We start from the raw sequence: 23,761 nt of genomic DNA, 5'->3' as shown, positions 1-23,761 counted from the left end.
CACTCCTTGTAAAGCCACAAAAAAATTAACATATTTAGAAAGCCTAGAGTCCTTCTGCCTTATGGATGTTTCTTTGGCCAAATAGTGATTGCTGCTATAAGTGCCATAAAACATGGCTTTGCTATTCTCATGAAAAATCCCTGCTAAATAATTAATGCTGATTTCACATTCAGCTTTCTCATCCTCATGTTGTTTTTACAACATTTCATTCTGTTCTTATCTATGGGTGCAGTGTATCAGTGTATCCAACCCTGGGAAAAAGTAAGCACTGCTGTGTTTATGGAGAAGACTGGTTTAACTAATTAGGGACATTTGTGTCTGCCTCTGCCTGGACTTGCTTCCAGTGAGGCTGAAACTCTGACACCGTCATGGATTAATTCTGAAATGTTTGACCACAACTGTCATAACAGCCCTCAATTAAAACAAGCTTTTGAATAATGAATCAATAATCTGTCAAGTTTTAAAATGGAAAGCTAGGGACTAATCAAAGCTTTAGCCCTTTGGGATGCAGTGTAATCCAGCAAAGCAGAAACAGGGCAAACTTGGATCCACTGGCTCTCAAACTGCTTAAGGTAGATGCTAGGCCAGTTATCTTTCATATTCCCACACTGTTTTTTGTCGTGGTTGTTGAAACAGTATGTTCTAGAGGATCATTCCAAATCTTAGTTGGGATATCTAATTGTTAGAATAATAATGATGATGATGGTGATGAATTTGAAGACTCTAGTAATTTGAGGTCTTTGGGTCACACGCTGAGAAGGAGTTGGGAATATACAGCAGCTCTCTTCAAGCTGGGTACCACTATTTGTTATGCTGTTTAAATAGAAAGCTCTGATGCATTTCTTATGCCAACCGTTGCTTTCTGAAAAAGCAAATTCCCTCTAGACCAGTGACATAAAAAGCTAGTGGCATATGGATCCACTTTAATTATCAGCCTGGCCATCCTGCAGTCAGCTACAAGTTAGCTGATTTGCCCAGTGACATTAATATCAATTGAATCAATGTCAATACACAGCTTGTGTCTGGAATACAAATTGTGTGATGCTGCCCTCCAGCCAAGCTGAGCAGAGCAGAAGTTGTGAGCCACAGCTTCTGCCTGGGACACTCGATGGAATCAGCACGTGGCTGTTACATGTCTTCAGCACAAGCAGAGAAGTAAAGTAGCTCAGTGTGTGCACAGCACCAGCACACAAACTCATAGCTTTTAAAGGCTAAGTCCCCAAACACTCAAAATCATGTTGTTTACATGTTTACAGCCATTTTTAGTGGGATTTAACTCAAGAGCAGGCTTGGTTCAACCCAACTTTAAAAAAAAAAAAGGTAGTATATATGCTAAGAAAAACATTTCTCTTGGCATAATAGGGGGCATTAACCCAGACCACAGCATTAGGATTATAAATCAAACATGTGAGGGGCTCCAGGTTGCTCAGGAGAAAGGCACTGGGCAAGAGGATGTTGAACCTGAGCAATCTCACCCAGTATTCATGACAGGAGCACACTCTATGATCTGAAAAGAACACCCTGAATACAGAACGAGAATTGACAGCCCTGAAAATAAACCAGCTGCATTGTTTGTGGAATGCAGTGGACTATGCTAAAATAACCACACTAAAATGCACCTATGCAAAGGGAATCAGAAGCTGTAAGCAAGAAAACATTTTATCACAAAAAACCAGGCAATTACACGGTTTCAGATGAAAGAGAAAGTGCTTGAAGAGGATTCAAGAAGGCAAATGACAAAAGTAATAGAGTATAGAAAATGGAAAAATAAAAATGTGCTAAGCATGAAGGGGGCCAGAGTGTATGCAGTGCTCCACTGGCAAATGCATCAGGAACAAAAAGAGAAGAAAAAAAAATTACATTTCGGTTATTTAGTGACAACAGGGAGAAGCAGGAAAATATTTACAGGGATAAGGAAGAGACATTTGTTTAAGAGAAATAAACTGCACAAAATCTGTAGTTACATTTAAATATAAGGCTACCAGTCTGTGCCCCTATTGTGGTTTGCCTATATGTATAAATCAAATAAATTGCCTTTGCATTGCAGGAAAGCAGTCCAAATGTTATATATGGACTTCCAACTCACTTAAAAAGCAGTGGTACTATTCCACATCCCTGTGTTAATCTTCTTGCAGGCAGTACTTGGATAACATCTTGCTGAAAATCCCAAGAGAAGTTTGGTTGTGGTAAGTAGCAACCAGATCCCGTGGTTCACATTTCTTCTGTGACCTGCTAAAGTTCCCTATATGATTAAAATGCTGTTTTAGTACATGCCACTGACTGTAAGACCAGTCTTTTCCACCTTGCTGTACAGTGCAAGGAGGAAAACAGGGAGCAGACCAGCAGGTCAGGAAGGGAAAGCACAGGCAGTGCCAACACACACACCAAGCTGCTGAGACCTTCCCCCTGCCTGCCCCTCTCTCCTCTTAAAAAAGCAAGAATGGAAAGTGTGTCAGCAACCAGGAAAGCAGCACGCCCTTGACAAAGTGGGGCAGCCACCCAGTTGTGCTCTAAAGACCTTCTGACAAACTCTGAACTAGGGAACATGAGGGAGAGAATCAGGGAAAAATGGGCAGAGTTGGAGGAAACACTGCTCTGCTCATCAGGCTGACTGCGAAAGTGCTGAAAATTTAAAAAAACAAAACTTCCATGGCTGTCCAAAGGCTGAGCCATTCCTTGTGATCTCTGTAAGTGCTCACTTTGTCATGATACCTCTTCATGTCAAATGAAGTAGAGGACAACAGTGCTCTGAACCTGGGTGCTGTAGTCAGTGGCCTGGATAAAATCAGGTTTGGGGGCAGAGATACCCATATTTGAGCAGACTGTGAGTCACAGACTATTCCTGAAGCCTGTTATTCACAATCGATAAAATGCTCATTAATAAGGTGTTTGCAAGACAGAGCACATTGCAAACCAGAACCATAAGATTCTCCTGGTTTACAGCTGCACACAGGGTTTAGAATGAAATGATGACATTCTCATCACAGCTTATTGTGTTATGTAGTTTGAACATTGAGTCTGGTTCAATGTGATCTCACAAATCTCCCTTATCCTGAGGCATGAGAAGCATCTTAGCCTGAAGTTCACCAATTTTTGCTGACCTCTTCACTTTGAGTATTAAAATTTTACAAAAAATAATGATAATTAAAATTAGAAAAAAGCAATTTTCACTAAACACGAGTCTTTCAGTATTTAAAGTTTAAAGCATGAATAATTTAATATTACTCTCACTAGATCTTTCACACTTAATGAATGTCCCATAGCAAAGTCTTCGACAGCTGAGAAACACAGCCAAATGAATCAAGAAATTATTCTACCCTCCTGTTTTCAAGCAGTGTGATTTTTATTCATTCAGAAAGCAAACAAGGTCAGAGGAGTTCATCACAGTTGTCAACCAACACTGCAGTATAATCATAATAATAATCTTTTTTATAAGCCAGATCCTCAACTGATTGTAAAACCACATAGTCCTTCTGTTCACAGATAAACATCTGGTATTCTATGTGCAAAACATTATCCTGCTGTCAAATCAACTATTGCATTGGATAAAACCACAGAATAAAATCTTTTTTAACAACTCTTTGATGTGAGCAAAGTTTAAATTGCTTTAAGCACCAGAACACTAAATGTTTGCACTGGTAGCAATAACTGGCTTTTCAGAACACAACCAATTTCCTAATACATAGATACTGATTCTTTTTAAACTGCTCATAGATCAGTGAGGAATCAAGAGAGAACTACTGAGGGTTTCTAAGTCAGTGGAAAAATTTCCACTGGCTTTGGCTAAGCCAGCTTCTCACCTTTATCCTTAATACATAAAGCTCCCTGCACATTTTTCATGGTTGTGGAAATGCAGCCTAATTCCAATGAAATAATTAATTTTATGCTTAACTTTGCTCCCACTATAACTGATAGGGCTACATAATTATTTTAAAATAAACAGGCCCTTAATTACATTACTAGATGAAAATTTCTTTAAATAATAAGTGCTGCCCAATTACCACTTAGAAAAACTTAGGAATAAATGGTTTTGAACCTGACTTCCCCAAATACTTATCAAGGCAAAGACTTAGGAAAAAAAAGAAAAATTGGTTGTATTGTTACCTGAAGAGTTAGGTAATCAGCTAAAATCTGGAGAGGGTGGTATAAATCGGACAGTCCATTGATTATTGGGATTGTGGATTCTTTCGCCATTAGGTCCAGATCATTATGCTTATAAACTCGAGCCAAGATTGCATTTGTCATGCTGGACAGCACCCTGGAGATAGCAGAAAATACTCAAACATAATAAACACAGTCCTGTTGCACTTTTCAGCATGCAACACATGAATATTAATGAGAAATGGTAATGAATCAATATTTTTCAGCTATCTGAATAATTTATCATGCCTGCAGAACAGACTCAAATGTAGTCATTTAACAAGCTGCTAATAAGTAAGCAGTTTCACTTATTAACAGACTGTAGTAAGTAAATGAAAACTGCTGCTGTATTTTATGGGTTTTATTCTCTTTGGAGTTTGATTGTAGATGTAACATCAATACATGTTGAGCTATCTGAACTAAGATAAGAGATTGTGTGAACTGCAACTTTTGAAGAATTTGATAACTTCAGAAGAGATAAGGTATAAGATTTCTTCAGTCTTTTAGCAAAGAACAAATGTAGCACTGACTGAATATTACAGACTCTGCATGGTAGCCTGACCTTTGTGAGGATTAGAATACAGATCTGTCTCAGATTGCCACACTTATTTGCTGATCTTAATTAAGACAGAAACAGCAGGCCAACAACACCAGTCTTTTCTTTTTTCTACCTGCAGACCTTTGTATTGACACATATGGTATCAGCATTAAAATAATGCCCAAATCTGAAACTCAGTGTAAGGACAGGGGCAGGCAGGAGCCTCTGTACCACTATGGCCTTAACCTCATTTGCCAAAGTGTGAAAGACAGAGATTAGCATAGTGGATTAGCATAGTATACTCTGAATTTTTTAGATAAATTAAATATGGATTGGAGCTCTTCGTTTCCCTGCATTTCTGTGTTTTAATCAGGCCCTGAAGCCTGACTTTGAAGTAGCATTTTTGGTGTTTTCGTGTTATCTATAATATGACATTAAAACAAAACGTGGAAGAGACTGAATTAGAAGAGCATGAAAAAAAAAAAATCCTTGCAGTATCTGTCTTCCTGATTAGCCATGAAGAATTTTTGTATCTCCTCTTGTGGATATAGGGCTGTTAATGCCGTGATCAGTGAGGTCTCCTGATGAAGTCAGTAACAAACATTTTCTATTGACACCAGATATTCCTCACAAAATCAAAACTCATAAAATGTTACAAGATTGCCTGTAGAGCTCTCTCTGAAGAAAAGACTGCCAATAGCAGCTAAAGTGAAAAGGAAAGTGAAACCCGAGCAAGGTATTCACTGATTACAGTGCACTGGAACAGTTGCTGTTTGTGCCATTATTTCTCCTTGGCTCATGAGTTCCTTTCTCTGTGGAAAACCCGTTGTGTTCTGAACTGGTCATCAGAGGTTCCTTCTCACATGTGTCCACCCTAAACAAGACAGCCAATTCCATCAGCCAAGGAAAAGAGGCAATCACACTGGGAAATTGCCTATTTTCCTTAGACCTTTTTTTTTTTTTTTTTTTTTTTTTAAGCTGTCAGGACAGCTGATTCCTATTTGACACAACTGATAAAGAATTTAAAGATGGTTCCTTTGCAAGGTATGCCATTAGAGGAAATTCAGTCATAATCACCAAATAGTGAAAACTGCTGGATTTTCATCCTTAATCTGTTAAAAGTAGATACTAAACCCATTACACACTTACCAGGAAGATATCAGACAGTCCTTCTGCCAGCATTTCTAGACATCATATCTTACAGTAGGAAACCCAGGTGGAAACAGGGTTTATTCTTTGTGAAATCAAAACAAAATTAAACTCAGGAGAAAAAACCACCAAAACCAAATAGACTTCACCTGGAGGTCTCTGACTACAGGAGAATGATGAAGTCTTCTGTAATCAAATTAGTTTAAAGTAAACCATGTAAGGCTGGAATTGCATAGGGAAAAGGACCTGAATAGATAAGAGCCTTTAGTAAAGATGAAGTTTTGGAAAGTGAGAGGGAGTAAGCACAGACTCATTAGGTGTCTTTACATTTAAGGTTCTTATCATTAACTAGAGGGTCTTTCTCTCTTTTCATTCTTTTTGCAAGACTGTGAGACTACAAACTTCAAAATCCCAGAGCCTGGAAATATATTGTATTGGAATATGGAGTGTATTGGAGTGCTGCATATCTCTCTTTTCAAAGTAACTTTTATTTCTACAGAGAAAAATTGGATTTTTTTTTTTCTCAAGTGTATCCTCTGACGAATCCAAAATTAAACAAAAAGTATGCCTTTTTGATCTGGCAGACCTCTGAATTTGAAAATGAGGCATTTACATATTTTTACATACATTTTGCATAGAATACTGCTATTTAAGGCAGGTATACATTTTATTTTGAAAATGTATATCCATTTAAAAGGTTTAAACTTCTGACCACTGTCACTCACAGTTTTCCAGGGGCATAGGGTGGATGTGCTCTCAGCAAGCAGTGAGAAGTAAATCCATTCCCCATAAATGCAGAGATTCATCCCCTAATAATTCCAGTGGACTGCTAAAATCATTCTGTGAGTTCTTCAGCGCTGTCACTGAACCTGATGGCCCCTGGGCTTTGCTGGTGCATGGTGGAACTGCTCTACAGTGGTAGATACAGACACAGTACTTATATTTCATTTCACATAGTATATCAGACGTTAAACAGCTCTGAAAGGCTGAGAGCTCCTTAATGGGCGGTAACTTTTTGCTACTGTGCCAGCGTAAATGTAAATGTCTTGTGAAACATGGAACAGCTGATTTATGAGCAGGTAATAAGTCTTAAAATATGTTCACAGCAGCAATGCTTTCAACCCCTACCTGCAGCAACTCTAATAAAAACTGTGACTTTTATAGACTCGTGCTCCTTTTGCTTTAAGTCTCAGTCTCAAGTATTTCTAAGGCCTTCAGAGCACTAGACACATTGGCTGTAAATATTTGAAATGCCCTCTGGGTCTACTACAGGCATTCTTTTTTTTATTCGTACATTAACCGAATGAGGTTGGGATGTTATCTTTCATTTGCAAGAAAACGCCAGGGAATTAATACTCAGGTTGTTCTTTTGGGTAAACTGCTCAGCCTTGATTATGCAAAGTCAATAATACCCTTGCTAATGAGAGCAGGAGTGAAGCAGAGTGCACAGGAATGAAGTACGGCTCTGTAAGGACTTGGAAAAGCCCCCAGTCCACTCTAGCAGGGGAGTGCTGTGACTCAGTAGAGGAACAAAATACCCAGGTCAGAATCATAAATAGGGATTTACTCCTGGAAGAGCAAGCAATGACAAAGAAAAGGGGGCTGAAGGCTTGCATGGGAAATGAATATTGTGGGAACTTTCTCAACAGAATGGGGACATCTCCAGAACGGCTGAAAGATTTGCTTGCTTCTATTTATTCCTTATTCCTCATAGCTTACGGACTGCCTTTTTCCCTTTTGCTTGTGCAAAAAAAGGTTATTCAAGAGACTGTGAATGAAAGGTTTTGTGTGCCTTTATTATTGCATTTGTGAAGAAGAATTGAAAATTGACCTCTAGAGTGTTTGTGTATCATAACTCTCCTGCTTAAGCAGGGACTATGTACTCTGATGTATGAAGAATTTCTTTCCAAGGAACGTATTTGAATTCTGTGGCAGTGTATGAACTCTTCTGAACTGGACACAGTGGCCTAATGTACCTCAGACTTGACTGTTAAGTCTCAGATTAATCTGTTCCCTTTGCGGGCCCAAAAATGTACACAATTTATGAATCCTTTAAACTTGTACTTACTAAAACCAGGCTTTTGTTGAAACATCTGAACACTGTTGATATTGACTTGTTGGAGCAAGTCCAGAGGAGGCCACCAAGATGATTAGAGGGATGGAGCCCCTCTCCTCTGAGCAAAGGCTGAGAGGATTGGGATTGTTGAGCCTGGAGAAGAGAAGGCTTTGAGGTGACCTAATTGTGGCCTTCCAGTACCTGAAGGGAGCCCACAGGAAAGATGGAGAGGGACTATTTACAAGAGCATGTAGTGACAGGACAAGGAGGAATGGATCCAAACTAAAAGATTAGGTTTAGATTATATGTTAGGCAAAAATCCTTTGCTCAGAGGGTGGTGAGGCACCAGCACAGAGAAGTTGTGGATGCACCATCCCTGGAAATGTTCAAGGCTAGGTTGGATGGAGCTCTGAGCAACTTGGTCTAGCTGAAGGTGACCCTGTTCATGGCAGAGGCATTGGAAGTAGATGATCATCAAGAACTCTTCCAACCCAAACCATTCTATGATTTTATCATTGCAGCTTACTTTGATACTGGCAGTTATGAATCCAGCAGGGAGTGAGAGTTTAGTAGTTTCAAGCCTAAAGGGACTGAAATTTTTAATTTCTACTGTAAACACCCACATGTCTTCAACTTCAGTACTTAAAAACAAGAAAGGAAAATTTAAAATGTTTAAATGTTTGATCTTTTTTCTTAAATTTTCTTAAATTTTCCATCACAAAGAACAGCACCATTGTTCTCAAACCATCTCTCCTACTGACTGAAAACTGTGGTATTCAGCAGAGGCAATGGAACTCAGCTGCCTGATTGCGTATTTTGAATTAAGCCTGATGAGCTTGACACTGCAGATCTTTCACCAGAATTAAAGGGACCATTCAGACACTACTAACCTTCCAACAGCTGAGCCCGACTGAATCGACCTCAGTTTGCAAAAGGGCTGCCTAGAAAGCAGGACAATGCTGAGGTTGGATGAGTCTTTAGTGTATGGAGTGCTATGATAAACAGCAGGAGCACCTGCAAAACACCACCTCATGTTTTGCCTGCTTTCTGCAACATCGGAGGGAATCCTCTGGAGAAACACCCTGAGCTCAGTTCTTCCCTGCTACAGCAAAGGAGATAGGCTGCTACCCATCCCTGCATGCTTGTGTGACTGGGCATGATCAGGATCTTCCAAGAATGCCAGTAAGACAACAAAGCCACAGTCCAGCCTCCACAGCAGTCCTGACAGTGGGTATGGTTGTGGAGGAGGGCACATGAAGTCAGAAACTGGCTGCAAAGTGGTGTTCAAGTTTGGTGCTGCTGATGCAGGGGGATCAGAATGGCCTTCATTGCCACCCTGTCACTGCAGGTAGGCTATAATGGCAGGCCAGGGCCCACCACCATCTGGCCTAACTAACATAAATAATGTCTTTTCTCTTTGATTTTGCTCCATTGCTTCCTTTTCCTTCTCAGAAGGTTTGAGTCTTGTTTTAGTATATGTGCTGTCATCACTGGAGTTTTACTACTGAGGTTCATAAAATGTTTCTAAATACAACCCTGATTAACACTGTGTATGCCAAAATATTTCTCATTGTGACAATGGACAGCTAGAGTGGATGGAATAACGGTGTACTGAACTATAGATTCTCTGAGGTGATCTGTAAATATTTCAGAAATTTCGACTACCTACTGACATTTTCCAGAAAGAAAACATTAGCTTCCAAAATTCTGTAAGACGGTTTCAGCCCAATCAATTATCAAACACGTAGTGATCAATCAAGTAGCATTTTACCAACCTCACTGTATCTGTGAGACTCTCATTAGTGCCCAGATGTATGTCTTGTGTTGTAAGGAAGGAAGGATGTCCTCCAAGGAGAGCAAATCCTACAGTGAGGACGAATTCAAAAAAAAAGAGAAATTAAACATCAGCACCTCATATTTGCAGCCAAGACACAAAATCTTCTTCATGTAAGATACATTTACAGCAATAAAAGTAAAACTCAGCAGGACATCCAAATATTTCAAACACCTAATAATATATATGCTAAAATAACTAGCATCTGACACCCAAGATACAAATAAATGTACTTTGGAATAAAACCACTCAAATGTGATATTTTGCTGAAATCCTTCATTCAGGCTCCAAGGTTACACATTGCCAAGAGCATCACTGTATTGTCCTGTTATGAGCCAGGTAATCCATTCATCATGCTGCATTTCAAGGGACTTTGCATCCTAGAAGGGCCATTTGAATCACCAGATGTAATTTCACATCCTTGTATGTATCTAGATTTTCTTTCATGTATAGCCACTCGGACAGAAAAACCTAAAACTGCTCATACACTGTAACAGACTTGACTTTAGTCACAAATGACCAAACTCCTTAAAAATAGTAATGCGACAGAGAGAAAAGTGAAGGTCCCAGTCACAGCCATCAACCCTGCAATAGTTAGGAATTTACAAGGTAATCCAAGGAACTGGATGGATTAGGTCCAAAGAATAAAATCCATTCTTGAACAGCAAAGGAGACAGCTTTAAGTCTAAAGCTTCCTTCGACTGAATCTCAGTGTAAAGTCCGTCATGGCCACAGATTGGGAGGATGGGGCTTGAGGGAGGCTGTTTAGGGAACTGTCACAGATGGTTTAGCATAAACCTTGCACAGCATACAGGGTCCTACAGCTGGGGATATCCAAAGTGCAGTATTTGAACTGGGCTGTAGGTAGCCCTGTAAGGCATTTTCTGTGTGCTGGGGAAGATTTTCCACATAAGAACAACTCCCTTCTAGTACAGAAATTGCCAGGGAGATCTTGCCCTGTCACTAATATTTATGACAGAGGAAATTTTCAGAGAACCAGAGTCCAACATTGTTGAGAGAATGCTGTGAGGGGAAAAATAAAAAAAAAAAAAAAAAAAAAAAAAAAAAGAAGAAAAGAAAGAAAGAAAGAGAAAAAGAAGCTGCTCGATCTGGTTGTAGCCGTTAGATGGCACTGCATCATCTTCAGCACTGCAGCTTTAGCACGGTGGGTGTACGGGCCTGTCAAAGACTAAAATTTTGATTCTACAGCTACTCTTCAAAAATTTATTAAATCAGGACCGAACACTGGGCCCTTTCACAGATAAAACCAACTAGCTACAGGCATCAGGTCTGGGCCCCACTGCTGGGCTCCTTACACAGAGCAACTTATTAACTTCCATCTCATGGAGGCAACAGAGTTGAGGTGAGGTCTTCCATTCCATCACTTAAGTCAGTCTCTACAGTTTGAAATGCAATAGATTAAAATAATACTGGCAAATCGTTGCCTTTAGATTTCCTCAATTTCCTTAGAGGAGCAATTAAAAATAATGATGCTCCAGATCCCACCTGAAGGGCAAATTTCTGCTCCGTCCAGCCAATATGTACTTATTTTATTGAATGGACTCATTTTTGCTTTCCTGTTGTTGTCATTAAACATTGTTCTGAACCTTGACAAGACTGCAGTCAGACACAGCAAACTTTTAAGAATGAAGCATCATTTATTCTACTATTACTTTTTGCTGTTAGAAAAGGACTATTTATAGGTTTGTTTGTTACTTCAACCTCCTCTCTGAAACTCAGGCACAAACACTGTTTTATGGGAATATGTATGCAAACTGTTGCCTAGACATTGCATCCTATCTGTTCAATGCAAGTTTTTAAGTCAAGACCTCAAGGATGAAATGTTATTTGTAGTAACTCTTCCTTCCCAAGGTCTTGTGGATTTTTTTGAAGGCATATACAACTATGTCAGTGATTTATCCCTGCAAGTCCCATAAAAGACAACAGCTCTGCATTTTAGGCTTTAAATACACACACTTTGGTAGATTATTCACAGTCCAGGCAGGCTCTCATGGACGTGTTCTGTTTTCTATAAATGGTGGCCAGGTAAAAAAAAAAAAAAAAAGGAATCTGGCCATTTATTCCGAATTGCCAGACGTCAGGCAGCGCAGTCGGAGCTGCCACCTGGAGTCTGTGTACATAGCAGAGCCCTAATGTGCTGGGCTTTCTGCTCATCAACTGGCCATCTGTGCAGGGCCTGGGAACATATTTCCATCCAAAACTTTCCGTCTGGAAAAACAGGAATTCTGTGCTCTAGCTTTGTATATAGTTGCAGAGACAGAATCTTTGCTTCAGATTCTTTCATCCAGACTACCAGTAGAAAGAAAATAATGAAGACTTTTGAAGATAGGCAGGCAACAATTCAGCAAATAAGCACAGATCGGAGTGCTGTGGTAAACTGGGAAATCTAATCCTCTTTGTTTTCACAGCCTGGTCATAATCAAATTCACATGCTAAATGTTTATATGAATCATGGTATCTTCTACAAACTACTATATGTTCAAATTGCAGATTCAGAATAGGTTATTAACTTATGTCCATACTACTCACTACAGTTAGTTTTCAAAATACACAGTTTTATTCCTCATGCTATGGCACATTATTGACCCCACTTATGCAGACTCCTTCATGTAGGACACGAGTGCTGGTGGTTGTACAGACATAGATGAAATCTCCATCCCAGTCTGTCCCTGCTACATGGGGTAAGAGGACCCAAATAAATCCTACAGTTCATATGTGGGAAACACAACTGTGGGGCTGCCTCACTGTTACCTGGAGACATACACAGTCATCTTCTCAAACTCAAAGGAAGGATCTTTTTTAGTTTTTAATTTCAAGATATATGGATTTGCATTTATTAATTCCCTCACTGCCTGCCAGGACTCATGAAACAGAAAGCATTTTTCAGTTTAGACTGATAAGAGGCATCAATTACAGAATATCCCTAAAGAAGAAGCCTAAAAACTGATGAGCAGTTTTAAAAAGTTTTGTAAAGCTACCCCTCTAAGTGGAGAGTAAGCTAAAAGAGTGTGCTTGGGCCCTTTGCAACACGGCCAAGCTAAATAATACTAGGACATTCCAACAGAAAAAAGACCCTACGTTCCTGCCATGTAGTACCATCCCTGCTACATTAGTATATATGAAATGATACAATTATTTCTGTGACTGTGTGCAGTAATCTTCAGGCATGGACATTGTGTTCCTCTCACCCCACTGTATAAGAGGAGTGAGCTGGGAGTGAGCTGGGAGTAATGTCAATAAAGCCAGTGGCACTGAACCCCTGTAAAGCTGTTAAGATCTTATATATTCCAGTGCGCAACAAGAGAAGGCTTTCCTGCCTGTGTTGTTTCCTCTCCATTTCTACCCTGTGACATATTGTCTGCATTCAACATCTGTGAAAAGGTTGGATTTATTTATGACTTATTCACTAAAACATAACTGCAGCTGCATATTTTAAGAGCAACAGTGACAATCAGAATATTTTATACCAAGGTTATAACAAAAACAGGGCATCCACCTTTATGCCATGCCTGAGGATATTTATTTTACAAGTAATATATGAGCACGTGGAAAATTTCTGTTTTCAAAAAATACACAAGATTTTATGCAGAATGAGTATGGGATTCTGACTGTGAAGAGGTGACATCTTCCAGTACAATGGCAGAGATGTCACATTTTCCAATATAGTGATTGCCAGGGATAGCAATAAATCTAGTAGGCTCCATGAAACTGGGTTTACTTTGCCAGTGCTCTATAGAAGTTACTTGTAGTTCTGAGTTAAACTTACAACATCACTACTACTCTTAGAATTGGTAAAATATTATGACTTTCAGAAATGCACATTAGGACAAGATTAAAGAGGCAATGCGTTATACCCCAAGGAACTGTACATTGTTCAGTACAGTTGCAATGTCATCAGAATACAACAGTTCAGAGGCACAGGGTGTTGGAAAAACCACGAATTTCAACTACTGTTTTGATAATACTTGATGAATCTTGATGAGGGTGAGAAATGCTTAAAGACTGGAGGAAAGCAAATGTCACCCCTAAGTCGAAGAAGGAGAACCCAGAGAATACAGGCCACCCAGCCTCACCTCAGTCCATGTAAAAGTGACAGAGCAGCTACTCCTGAACATATTTCTAGGAAGATTAAGGACAAGAAAATCATCAATAGTCAGCATGGCTTCACAAAGTGGGAGTCGTGCTTGACTGACTTGATAAACTTCTATGATTCTATGACTGGCCTGGTAGATGAGGAGAGTGCAGAGGGTATTGTTAGCCTGGACTTCATCATGTCCCTTGACAGTGTCTCTCCAATACGATCCTAGATAAGGTACTGCCAGCAGGTGGATCTTTCCTCTTTATTCAGCACTGGTGAGGCCAAACCTGGAGTGTTTGGCTTTGGGCTCCTCAGTATTAGAAACGTGGACATACTGGAGAGAATCATTATGTACATGTTAGCAAGGGACTGAAGCATCTTTTAAATGAGAAAAAATTGAGAGAGCTAGAACTGCACAGCCTAGAGAAGAGAAGGTTTAGAGGGAATATTACTAACATATATAAATACCTGGAGGGAGGATACAAAGACAAAGCCAGGTGTTTTTCAGTAGTGCCATGGGCACAAACTGAAACATGGGCACATCCCTCTAAATACCAGGAAACACTTTTTTACTGAAAGACTGATTGAGTACTGGCATAGGTTGCCTCAGAAGATTGTGGTATCTTCATCCTCAGAGATATTAAAAAAACCTGTTCCTGGACAACTGGCTCTAGATGATCCTGCTTGAGCAGTGGGCTGGACCAGATGACCTCCAGAGGTCACTTCCAACCTCAACCGTTCTGTGAATCTGTTTATTATTTTTCAAAAATTATGTTCTTTATAGGCATAGGGACAGCAGGAATTCAGAAAAAAAAAACCAACTTCCATGGTGTTAATATGTCACAACAATCTCCTAGACACTGCACAGAGGATATTTTGTAATCAGTGATTTCCAAGTCTCTACTCCTTTTAATGAAACCCACTGATTTTCATTTGGCTGTTCCAGAGAGTTACAAAGTTTGTTTAGATTAATCTCGTCACTAGAACCTTGTCCCACAAGTGACCTTCTTTAAGATATTGAAGGCGTAACTCATGGGAAGTGCTGTTTGAGACAACTCAATAATTTTATAAATAAACACTCCAATTCATTTCAATGCCCACTTTCACAGGACATTAGAAAATTGGTTTTAAATTAGCTTATTTAGCTAAAATGAACACATGTGGCCCCACATTTGTTTTGAGTTAGAAATTCCAAGGGAGAAGTCATTTATGTTAAAAAAGCATCTGAAATGTATAGAGTTTTCACGGACAGAGTCTGCTTTTGAAACAAAGTCTTAAGCTTAAGGGACTTAAGACCAATTAACCAAAGGTGTGAAGTTAATGCACAGAAGTTAAACTGCATTAAACTCCCTTGTGGAAGCTCTCACTCAGAAATAAATTGGTTTTATTTCACTGAAGCTTAATCCCTCTTGGATGAATTTATGTGCATTAACTCCCATCCTTAAGTTAATTCATTTGAACTTTCCCGAGCTTCCCCCTTCCATAAGCCGTCAAAAGCCAAGGACTAAGTAGCACTTCCCTAGGAATACAGAGGAATGAAGGATAAACAGATTCAGAGATTTCATTACCTACCCATGTACCGTTAAGGCAGGCAACTAGAAACTAGACTAAAAACTCAGGAATTAAAAGGTAGGTGGTCTTCACAGAGAATGAATACACATTCATAATTCCTGATTATCTGGAGAAAACAGAAAGCAACAACAAGTCTACTTAAAGAGTATGATCAGCAGGCAAGTGGCTGTGGCAGAGAATACAAATTCAGAAATGCTTGCAAATACCATATCTGCTTCTTCCTTCCATTATTTTTACCTTTACCTTTACATCTCGTAAAGAAATGTGAACATTCAATGAGTTTCCTGTCCCTTCACTAGGGAGAAGTCAGCCCAAGGGATGCTGGGTCAACTTGAATGTGAGAATCTTCCTTTACGCATCACCAATTTTTAGTTATTGCTTGCTAACATGAATGATTTATTTCAGCAGTCCCATTGACTTCAGAAGAACTACCATATAAATAAAGACATTGTATGTATGTGTTTCAGTGTTTCCAGAACTGTATCCTAAAATAATAATATTTTAGTGCCTGATCTTATTATGCTAATACCCTGTAGTCTCCATGAAGTTATCTTCCCTTATAGGTAATCATATTAAATTTTTCCCCTAATTTATATCAAGGCATTACTGTGATTCCCAGCCTAAATAAATGCTTTGAAATGTGACAATGGTAATGCATAATACATTAGAAAAATATTTATTAAGGCTTCCACAGAATTAAATTTGTGATGCTTACTGAAACAGATCTTAGGAAATGTGCATCTTGCCAGTACAACTAAAAGCTTGCATCAGAAATGCTTCCTTCTGCCTGTTATTTTATTCTGATCTGTTGTACTTTCAGAATAATTTGGCAAATTTTCAGTGACCTGTGGGAGGAACATGATGAATGTGTGAGCAATTTATATTGTGTGTGGTACTTTTATAAACTTTCATATAGTTTTATAGGTACTAAAAGTTATAGGTGTCAAGATGGCCACCGGTGTCTTTGCTAGAACAAAAGGAAATCAGTGCCAAGAAGAAGGTGGAGTTTGATAAAGTAAATAATTGCCTTGTTACCTGTTAATAACCAATTATAAAGGTATTTGTAATGCATGTTTACATCTGGACAGTGACCTGTAACCAATTATGTGCTTCTTGTCACGAGACCTTGTATACAGATGCTATAAAAACCCTGAGCTATCCTAATAAATCGGACATATTTTAGATCTCATAGATCATGTGTGTATGTCTCAGAGCCTCCCCACCAACAGTGACCAAAACATTATGCTTGTGACCTTAATATGTGAGATGAAAGACAATTAGATATCATTGTTTAGGTTTCTCTGGTGTAGAAATTGCTAAATACAAAATTGTGCAGTGTTTTTCAGTATATACTAACTGCATACAGTTTCATACAAAATCCAGCTGTGCTATTGCTTAGACCTACCTGTTTCTGCAGATAATCTTGTTCTTGTGCTTCTCTTCTCAAAAATCATGGCCAAAGATTTTCCTTGCATCAAAGGTAAATACTGAGACATGAAAATTGAAGGCATTTCAAGTTTATAGTCATTATACACTTAAAGTATGAAATACTTATTATTTCACATTTTAATTCAGCATTAGAAAAGTTACACAGGTTGGTTTTTTTAACCATAGCTTTGCTCTTCTGCCCTTCAACAAGTTTTATTAGCAGTGGAAAGGTTAAAGAGAAAGAAGTAATTCTAGGGGCAAAATCAGCTGCATTTTGGCACTCAATTTGAGTTAGCATTAAGGAAAACTCAGATACTAATTTAATCCCATGCAGGGAAGTGTCTTCCATTTCCTACATTTTGTGCTGCATGTGCACCATGTGTGGATGGATGGAGTTAGCTGACAACAGGGAGTTGGTTGCACAAAGCTGTTTAACCTTTCCATTGATGAAGTCCTCTGAAGTATTTAAAGAATATCTCTGAACACTTTACAGGAAGACTCTTTGATTTGTAGCACGTGATTTACAGTACTTAAGAGCTCAGGAGACTTTGTCTAGGACAAGACAGCTGAATGCTCATTCCCAATGCTCTTCAGAACAATATTTATTTCAACATCTGAGTGATCTAAATGACAGTTAAAGCATTTTACCTCTCCTTTGTACTTTATCCTTTGTTTCAAATCTGAGGCCATCCACAGCAAATACTTCAGCTCATCTGCTGTGTAGTTCTGTAGAGTAAGGAGGTCCTGACCTTTCAGATGAACATTCATTTGAGCTGGTGAGCCATACCTGTGTCAAAAGGGCAAAAAATACACACCTTTTATCATCGATGCTAAATTGCACTCATGCTAAAGCCAGTGAGCAAGCACCTGAAATCTCCCCCATCCCTCTCATTTGACGCAGCTGGATCAGCTTGATGGACTGTGTTAATTAGTTAAAATAACTCCAACTGTCAGACAGACACAAAACATGCCACCACACACTATATCAATCACCACTGTAACAGTGTTTCAAACTGTATTATAAACTGTACATTAGATATAGTTTCTTTTGTCTTCTGAGATGCATGTGGCCACTGCATGTTATCAAATAAAGCCACTCAGAACTTGGTGAAACAATTTATGTGTGGACCACAAAGCTGCCCTTTTGGGGGACAGAATAACAGAAATGGATCTTGGTGCATCTTCTCCCTCCTTTGTGCTTTGTGGATGAGTAGACTGTCACAAACAGTGGCTCTTCTATATAAATGTGTATGAAAACTGTTGATTACACTGGGGAAGAGGGTAATAATCCCCAACAAAATAGCCATGTGATCTGGTCCTTCTTGTAGCACACAAGAGACGTTCCAGGCATGTGCAGTGTGTTTATTCAGTGTATATTCAGGTCTCCAGCCACGTTTACAACTTCAGAATCACACGAAATTGGATGTTGATAATAACCCAGAGAAATTACATGATCAAATTTCCTCTAACTTAGATGAGGCATCTTAATGAGAGTCACATCCAAGCCCATGTTTCCATAGGCTTTAGATTAATAAGGCAGTGTGGCAGCTTAGCCCTTTCTCTGGCATTGTACTTACAGCCTCCTTAGCACTACACAGCCTGCACTGTACTCTTGGTTTGGATGGGTGTGAGCTAAGCATGTCTTTTTAATTCAAAGCAGCATTTTTAGGCTGATCTAATGGAATGGAGATCAAAACAATGTAAACAAGTGGATTGAGTGCACCTACTGCTTTTGTATTACCAAATAGGCTTCCCCATAGCTCACCACTGAGACTGGGCTTAGTTATAGCTCCTGCCAGTTGCTGAGCCCTGGAGTCCACAGCTAGGAAAATTCAGGGAGAAAAAGATTTCTGTTCATTCTTCTGTTAATCCCAATGAATAAAATCCCTGGAAATGGATAAGCCTATTATAATTTCTAAAGGTTTTGGGTTCATATATTAATTAAATGTGAGGGAAAAGTCTTTTTCTGCAGAATTTTGTGGCATAAACTCCCAACTGAAACTGGAGGAAGAGAGCAGCTCTTCAGGGAACAGTACCACACATTATTACTCTCTGACATTACAGTACAAGCTGCATGAATTTTCAAATAATGCAGCAGAATTTCTTCTTAAACTGGAGATATCTAAATGCTGTGTGTTTTCCTTCTGGACACCTTATAAGCACATTATAGCACTGCCATTATTAAGAGGTTTTTTCACAGTGAGAAGAAATAAGTGTAAAAGCGGAAACATGGAGAATATATGAAGAAGTAACCCATGCATATGCCCTACAGATTACTAATGCTGGAATTCAGTATATGCTGTCATATATCAGGGCAATGTGTTCCGGACATTATGCAGACTTCCAGAGGATCCACCACTAAGCTGAGCAGAAACAACTACGAAGATTCCCATCAATGTGCACCATCAGAGTCTGGTCTCTGCACAGGCCCCCACACTGCAGGAGGGCTGGACTTTTCTGTAATACCATGCAGATAAACAAGTGGATTTCTTTTTTCCCAAGTTTAGAGTAATGTTGAGCCCCTGGTGGTCTAGTGGTTAAGGGCATGGCGCTGTCACCACCGAGACCAGGGTTTGATTCCCGGTCAGGGACACTCCCCGGGCCAGATGGAGCTCGTTAGCCCCTAAAAAGGCAACCCATCTACATCCTGAGGACCTCGCTGCCACCGTCCAAGCTCGCATGGCCCTGGCAGATGAACCTTAGGATTAAAGGGTGGGCTCAGTTCCGCGCACACTGTGTCTCACCTAAAAAATCCAATGCGCAGGCTGGAAGGTGTAAAGACCTTCCCCGGATCTTCGCTCGCGAAGACTGGTCATTATTATTTTCCAAGACTATCTCTGAAAACTGATTCTGAAGTGAAATATGATATAAAGTCTACGTGTGACTTAGGTAATAAATATTTGTGGCAGTGCCATTTAAAACAATGTACATTTTCAAGCCAGAAAGACCTCTCTACATAGTATTACAATAAATGGGAAAATAAAGTTACGTATTTGCTATATGTATAAATAAAGTTACATATTTTCTATTCTGTCCCCATGCTTCCTTCCAACCTGAGGTAAGCAATCTATAATCAGTTAGGAAACATGCAGATGCCCCTTTTTTAAAAAATGTGAACTGGATTTTACAGATCTAGCAAAATTCAATGTACTTCAGTGCTCAAAAGCTGCAGAATAGAATATACCTGACATTATAAGAAAGGCTGGGCATTCTTGAGTCAGGTAGTTTCCACCATAGCATGAAAAATAGCCCACCAAGGTAAGCCACTGAAATCCAGCCTAGAAGACCAAGGCTTTTAGCTGATATTCAAGTCATTATCTCTAAATTAATTGTGTATATTCTGAAGGAAATCAGTTTTATAATTGTGACTTTATTACTATTATTTTTCAGAACAGGGATTTGTTGTTCTATCCAGTTTGGGGAAAGAAAATAAAAGACTTGTTGTCATAGTTCTGATTTTTTAGCAAGGAATTTTTCTTTCCTTTCCCCCTGCCGTGTGTGTGTGCTCTGTATATGGGCCATTTAGTTGAACAAAAGAATCAGCCCCAGTCCACTAATGGCCGAGATTTGTTTCCTTGACAATGAAGGGGGGGAGTTGGCTGGTGTGTGACTGGAAGGGGGTGGAGGCTGGGGGAGAGCGCAGTCTCTCTACCCGGAGGGGAGCCTGCTGTGGGCTGCAGACACTACCGGGTTCCTTTGTCTCTTTCCTGTCGGAGGGGAGTTTTTTGCTGCTCCTCTTGGCTCAGCTGTGGCTGGCTGCAGGCCCTGCTTACAACAGACCCTAATCAGCTGAAGTTTGTGAGTTTTCTTCCATTGGGAGAACTTTCTGTTTTATTGCTGTTGTTTTTTTCCTTCCCCTTCTTCCCCCGCCCCCCACCTGGCAGCAGCCAAGGATCTCACAGCGCCGCCTGGTGACGGGCACTGGACATTACAAGTTCTGCTCCTCCAGTGATCCAACAGCACCACCTGGTGACTACAATAGGACACTACAAGTTCTGCACTTTCAGTGACCCAACAGCGCCACCTGGTGAATGGTACAGGACATTACAAATTTTGCATCTCCAGTGACCCAACGGCGCCCCCTGCTGACTGTGGTTGGAACCGCGCCAAAGGGGTGCAAGAAATGGAACTATTTTCCTTTTGCCGGTTTATCGGTTTTGTTCTTGAAGGGGATTATTGGTGGGTATACAAGTATTACTTAGTTATTTTACTTGGGTTTTTTTCGTGTTCCTGTTAATACACACATACCTTTCAATAAAGGGCTGTTATTTTCCCTTTTCCATAATTTGTTTTTCCTTCAATCGGAGCCTCTTAATTTTGGATTTATAATTGCTTGGAAAGAGAAGTTTGGGTCTTTTCCTCCTAATCCATCCTCAGCAAAAGACCCTTGTCTCATTTAAACTGGGACACTTGTCCTGTTCTAAAATCTGTATGACTGCTTGCTGCTAGGTCACCTTACTTTCCTTTGCTGTGTTGTTTTCAGAGCAGCTTTGGTGCTGTTGGTTGTATCTAATTGCAACCTATGATTCCTTCAAGTGATTTACGGATTGTCTGATCTCAGCCTGCCAAGCAGGAATTTCTGTTCATTGGTGTTATTTCACCAGTTGGCATGACTGAGAAATATTCACCACTAATTTCTGCACTGGTAGATAGTGAAGCACTAAAACTGGTTACCCAGAGTGGGAATACCATCCTTGAGGATTTTCAAGATGTAGCTGATCTCATATGCTGTTTGACAGGCTATGAGCAGAAAGCTGGACTAAAGTTCTACTCCTGCCTTGTATGTTCCCGTGATGATTCTGTTTTATTGCTATGACCTTCAAGAAACATGTTCTGCTCCCTGTTGCCCATATCCTCTGAAAGAGAGGCAGAAGTGGACAAATAAATTCCAGAGAAGAAGCATGAGACAACATACCAGAGTTAAAATGTAACAGGCAAATTGCAAGGTCAGGCAGTTTTGGCTTCTTGCTTTCTGAGCAGGGACAACAGTAACTTTGGCCTCTTAGCACAGACTGATAGAAATAAGGTTATCCTGCAGTATCAACCACAGTGTGCTTAGCTAGTAATGCTCACAGGCAGTGGTGATAGCTTATGCCAGCATTATGTTATGTTAAAAACCCCTAAAAATACCAAACAATATTATGTGGGGAACTTAGCAAATCGTATTACTTCCTTGGAAAACCAGCTTCACTGCAGTTGTTTTCCAAACGTGCTTTTCTATCATATCTGCTAACCAGAGAAAGTTTCCACCCATTGCCAGCAGTGAAAATCCAAAATTGATAAAAAAGATTATCACCCAGGCTTCAGGACCACTTTAAAATTGGAGCAAATAAATACCATAACTTGGAAAACTCTTGGTTTTCATCTAATGCAATGGGGAAAGGCTGAATAAAAATTACTTATTGCATAGTAGGATTCCTGTGAATACAAAATTCCTGTACATTGTTTTATAGCATTAATCACTTGTTACATAACTTGTTAATGCTATCCTTATTGATGCTGACCTAAAAACAGAGGGAGATGTGGAACTGAGTTTCCAGTCTAAAATTTTAACCTGATTCTGGAGATGTGACAAGCATGAGAAGTAGCTTGCTGAAACACAGTCAAAAAGACTCTTTTCTGAAGTCTCAGGGGACAGGCACAGCTATGTGGTTGAGGAAAGAGCCCAAAGGCAGGTCACAGAGGTAGGTCTACCTGCTTAATTGGGAACTTTGTATCACATCATATTTTTCCTGCACGTCTCCAGGGTATACAGAGAAAAAAATAATACTGAGGCAGAGATTCAGCTTGCAGCTTCAAGGAGAGAATATCCCCCCATACTGTCCATGATAAGTGTCTAAATGAAGAGGAATTTCCTGTTATTTATTGGTTACAGTACCTACAGCATACACTGACCTCAAGAAAAAACATTCCTTCCTGACCTTGCTGCTAAATCCCACAGAAAATATTATTGGTATTCCACAAACATTAAAAGGGATAATTCTCCAGTCTCCCAAAGTCACAGAGCTTGCTGCCTTGAGGGGCAAAAGGGCAATAAAAATGCAGGGCATAAAACAGAGCACCTTTCTCTGAAACACTCACTCCTTCACAGGATTCAGCTGGTTTTGTCTCCAGGTCTCTGGCCAAATGTCACAGAACAGTGATAAAATTAAAGGATAAGCTTACCAGAACTGTCGCAGCAGCTCCTTCCTGGTCCCTGTCAGTTTTGCAGTGCTGACAAAGCTCCTCACATTAAACAGCATCTTCTATTTGTATTAAGACTTACTCTGAGTCCCACAAAGTTATGAGAAAGAAAGGTTATGAAGCAGAGAGCAAGTGGTGCTGCTGTGCAAATGAGGGAGAGCCAAGAACCAAAGTCTTCACTTTGGCTGTCTCAGCCAGGGCTGGGCCAGGCAGAGGCTGACCCTGAAATTTTCCTTGGCCAAACCCTCCAGATACAGAGATTTCTCACAGAGCCCATTGCATCACTTGCAGTTTGTGCTCTTCTGCCCATCATATCACACCTGTGTCAATACCATTTCATAGCTGTTTTGTGTTTGTTAAATATTTGTACAGGAGCACATGCTAGTAGGAAAATGCAAAAGACTTGCAGGATGCAGCATGAGCAGGGCAGCTCCCCTAGGGATGGGACTGTGCTCGTGGGGGCTCCATGGCTCTAGCACAGCCCTGGCAGGGACTGGTGGCCCTGCACTGAGCCAAAATGAGGCTTCGGACCCACAGACGTGGAGCTTGGCAGGGCATAAAGGCTTATTTGTGCCCTCAGGGCCCTGAAAAGAATGAAGAACATTAAAAAAATGTATTTTCCTGGGGGTTTTTTTGGACCAAGTTTTCAGCTGTGCTATGGTAGAGTTAAACAACCCTCACTGGGGCCCAGAAACTAAAATATTGCAGCCTGCTTACCTCCTTATGCCAAACTGCTTGCTATATAATCTGAAGTTGGTCAAT

At 39.9% G+C, this 23,761-nt stretch overlaps 1 protein-coding gene across 2 annotated transcripts in view; it reads right to left on the bottom strand.

The window, feature by feature from the left end:
* Positions 1 to 23,113, bottom strand: part of OTC (ornithine transcarbamylase) — a 30,288-nt gene extending 7,175 nt beyond the window's left edge. The window contains exons 1-5 of one of the 2 annotated variants that reach the window (XM_050334008.1): positions 22,982 to 23,113; positions 17,465 to 17,603; positions 16,794 to 16,875; positions 9,659 to 9,746; positions 4,105 to 4,258 (exon numbers count right to left, since the gene is read on the bottom strand). In XM_050334008.1, coding sequence (XP_050189965.1) covers positions 4,105 to 4,258; positions 9,659 to 9,746; positions 16,794 to 16,875; positions 17,465 to 17,603; positions 22,982 to 23,058 — 540 coding nt within the window. In that variant the 5' untranslated portion in view covers positions 23,059 to 23,113. Of the gene's footprint in view, positions 1 to 4,104; positions 4,259 to 9,658; positions 9,747 to 16,793; positions 16,876 to 17,464; positions 17,604 to 21,444; positions 21,475 to 22,981 lie in introns of those variants that run through there. The other variant, XM_050334009.1, reaches the window with a different exon arrangement.
* Positions 23,114 to 23,761: the final 648 nt, after the last annotated feature.

Source organism: Myiozetetes cayanensis, unplaced genomic scaffold (genome assembly GCF_022539395.1).
Source record: "Myiozetetes cayanensis isolate MyiCay16 unplaced genomic scaffold, myiCay2020 scf5-8, whole genome shotgun sequence".
NCBI lineage: Eukaryota > Metazoa > Chordata > Aves > Passeriformes > Tyrannidae > Myiozetetes > Myiozetetes cayanensis.
This window is presented reverse-complemented; position numbering and strand designations above follow the sequence as displayed.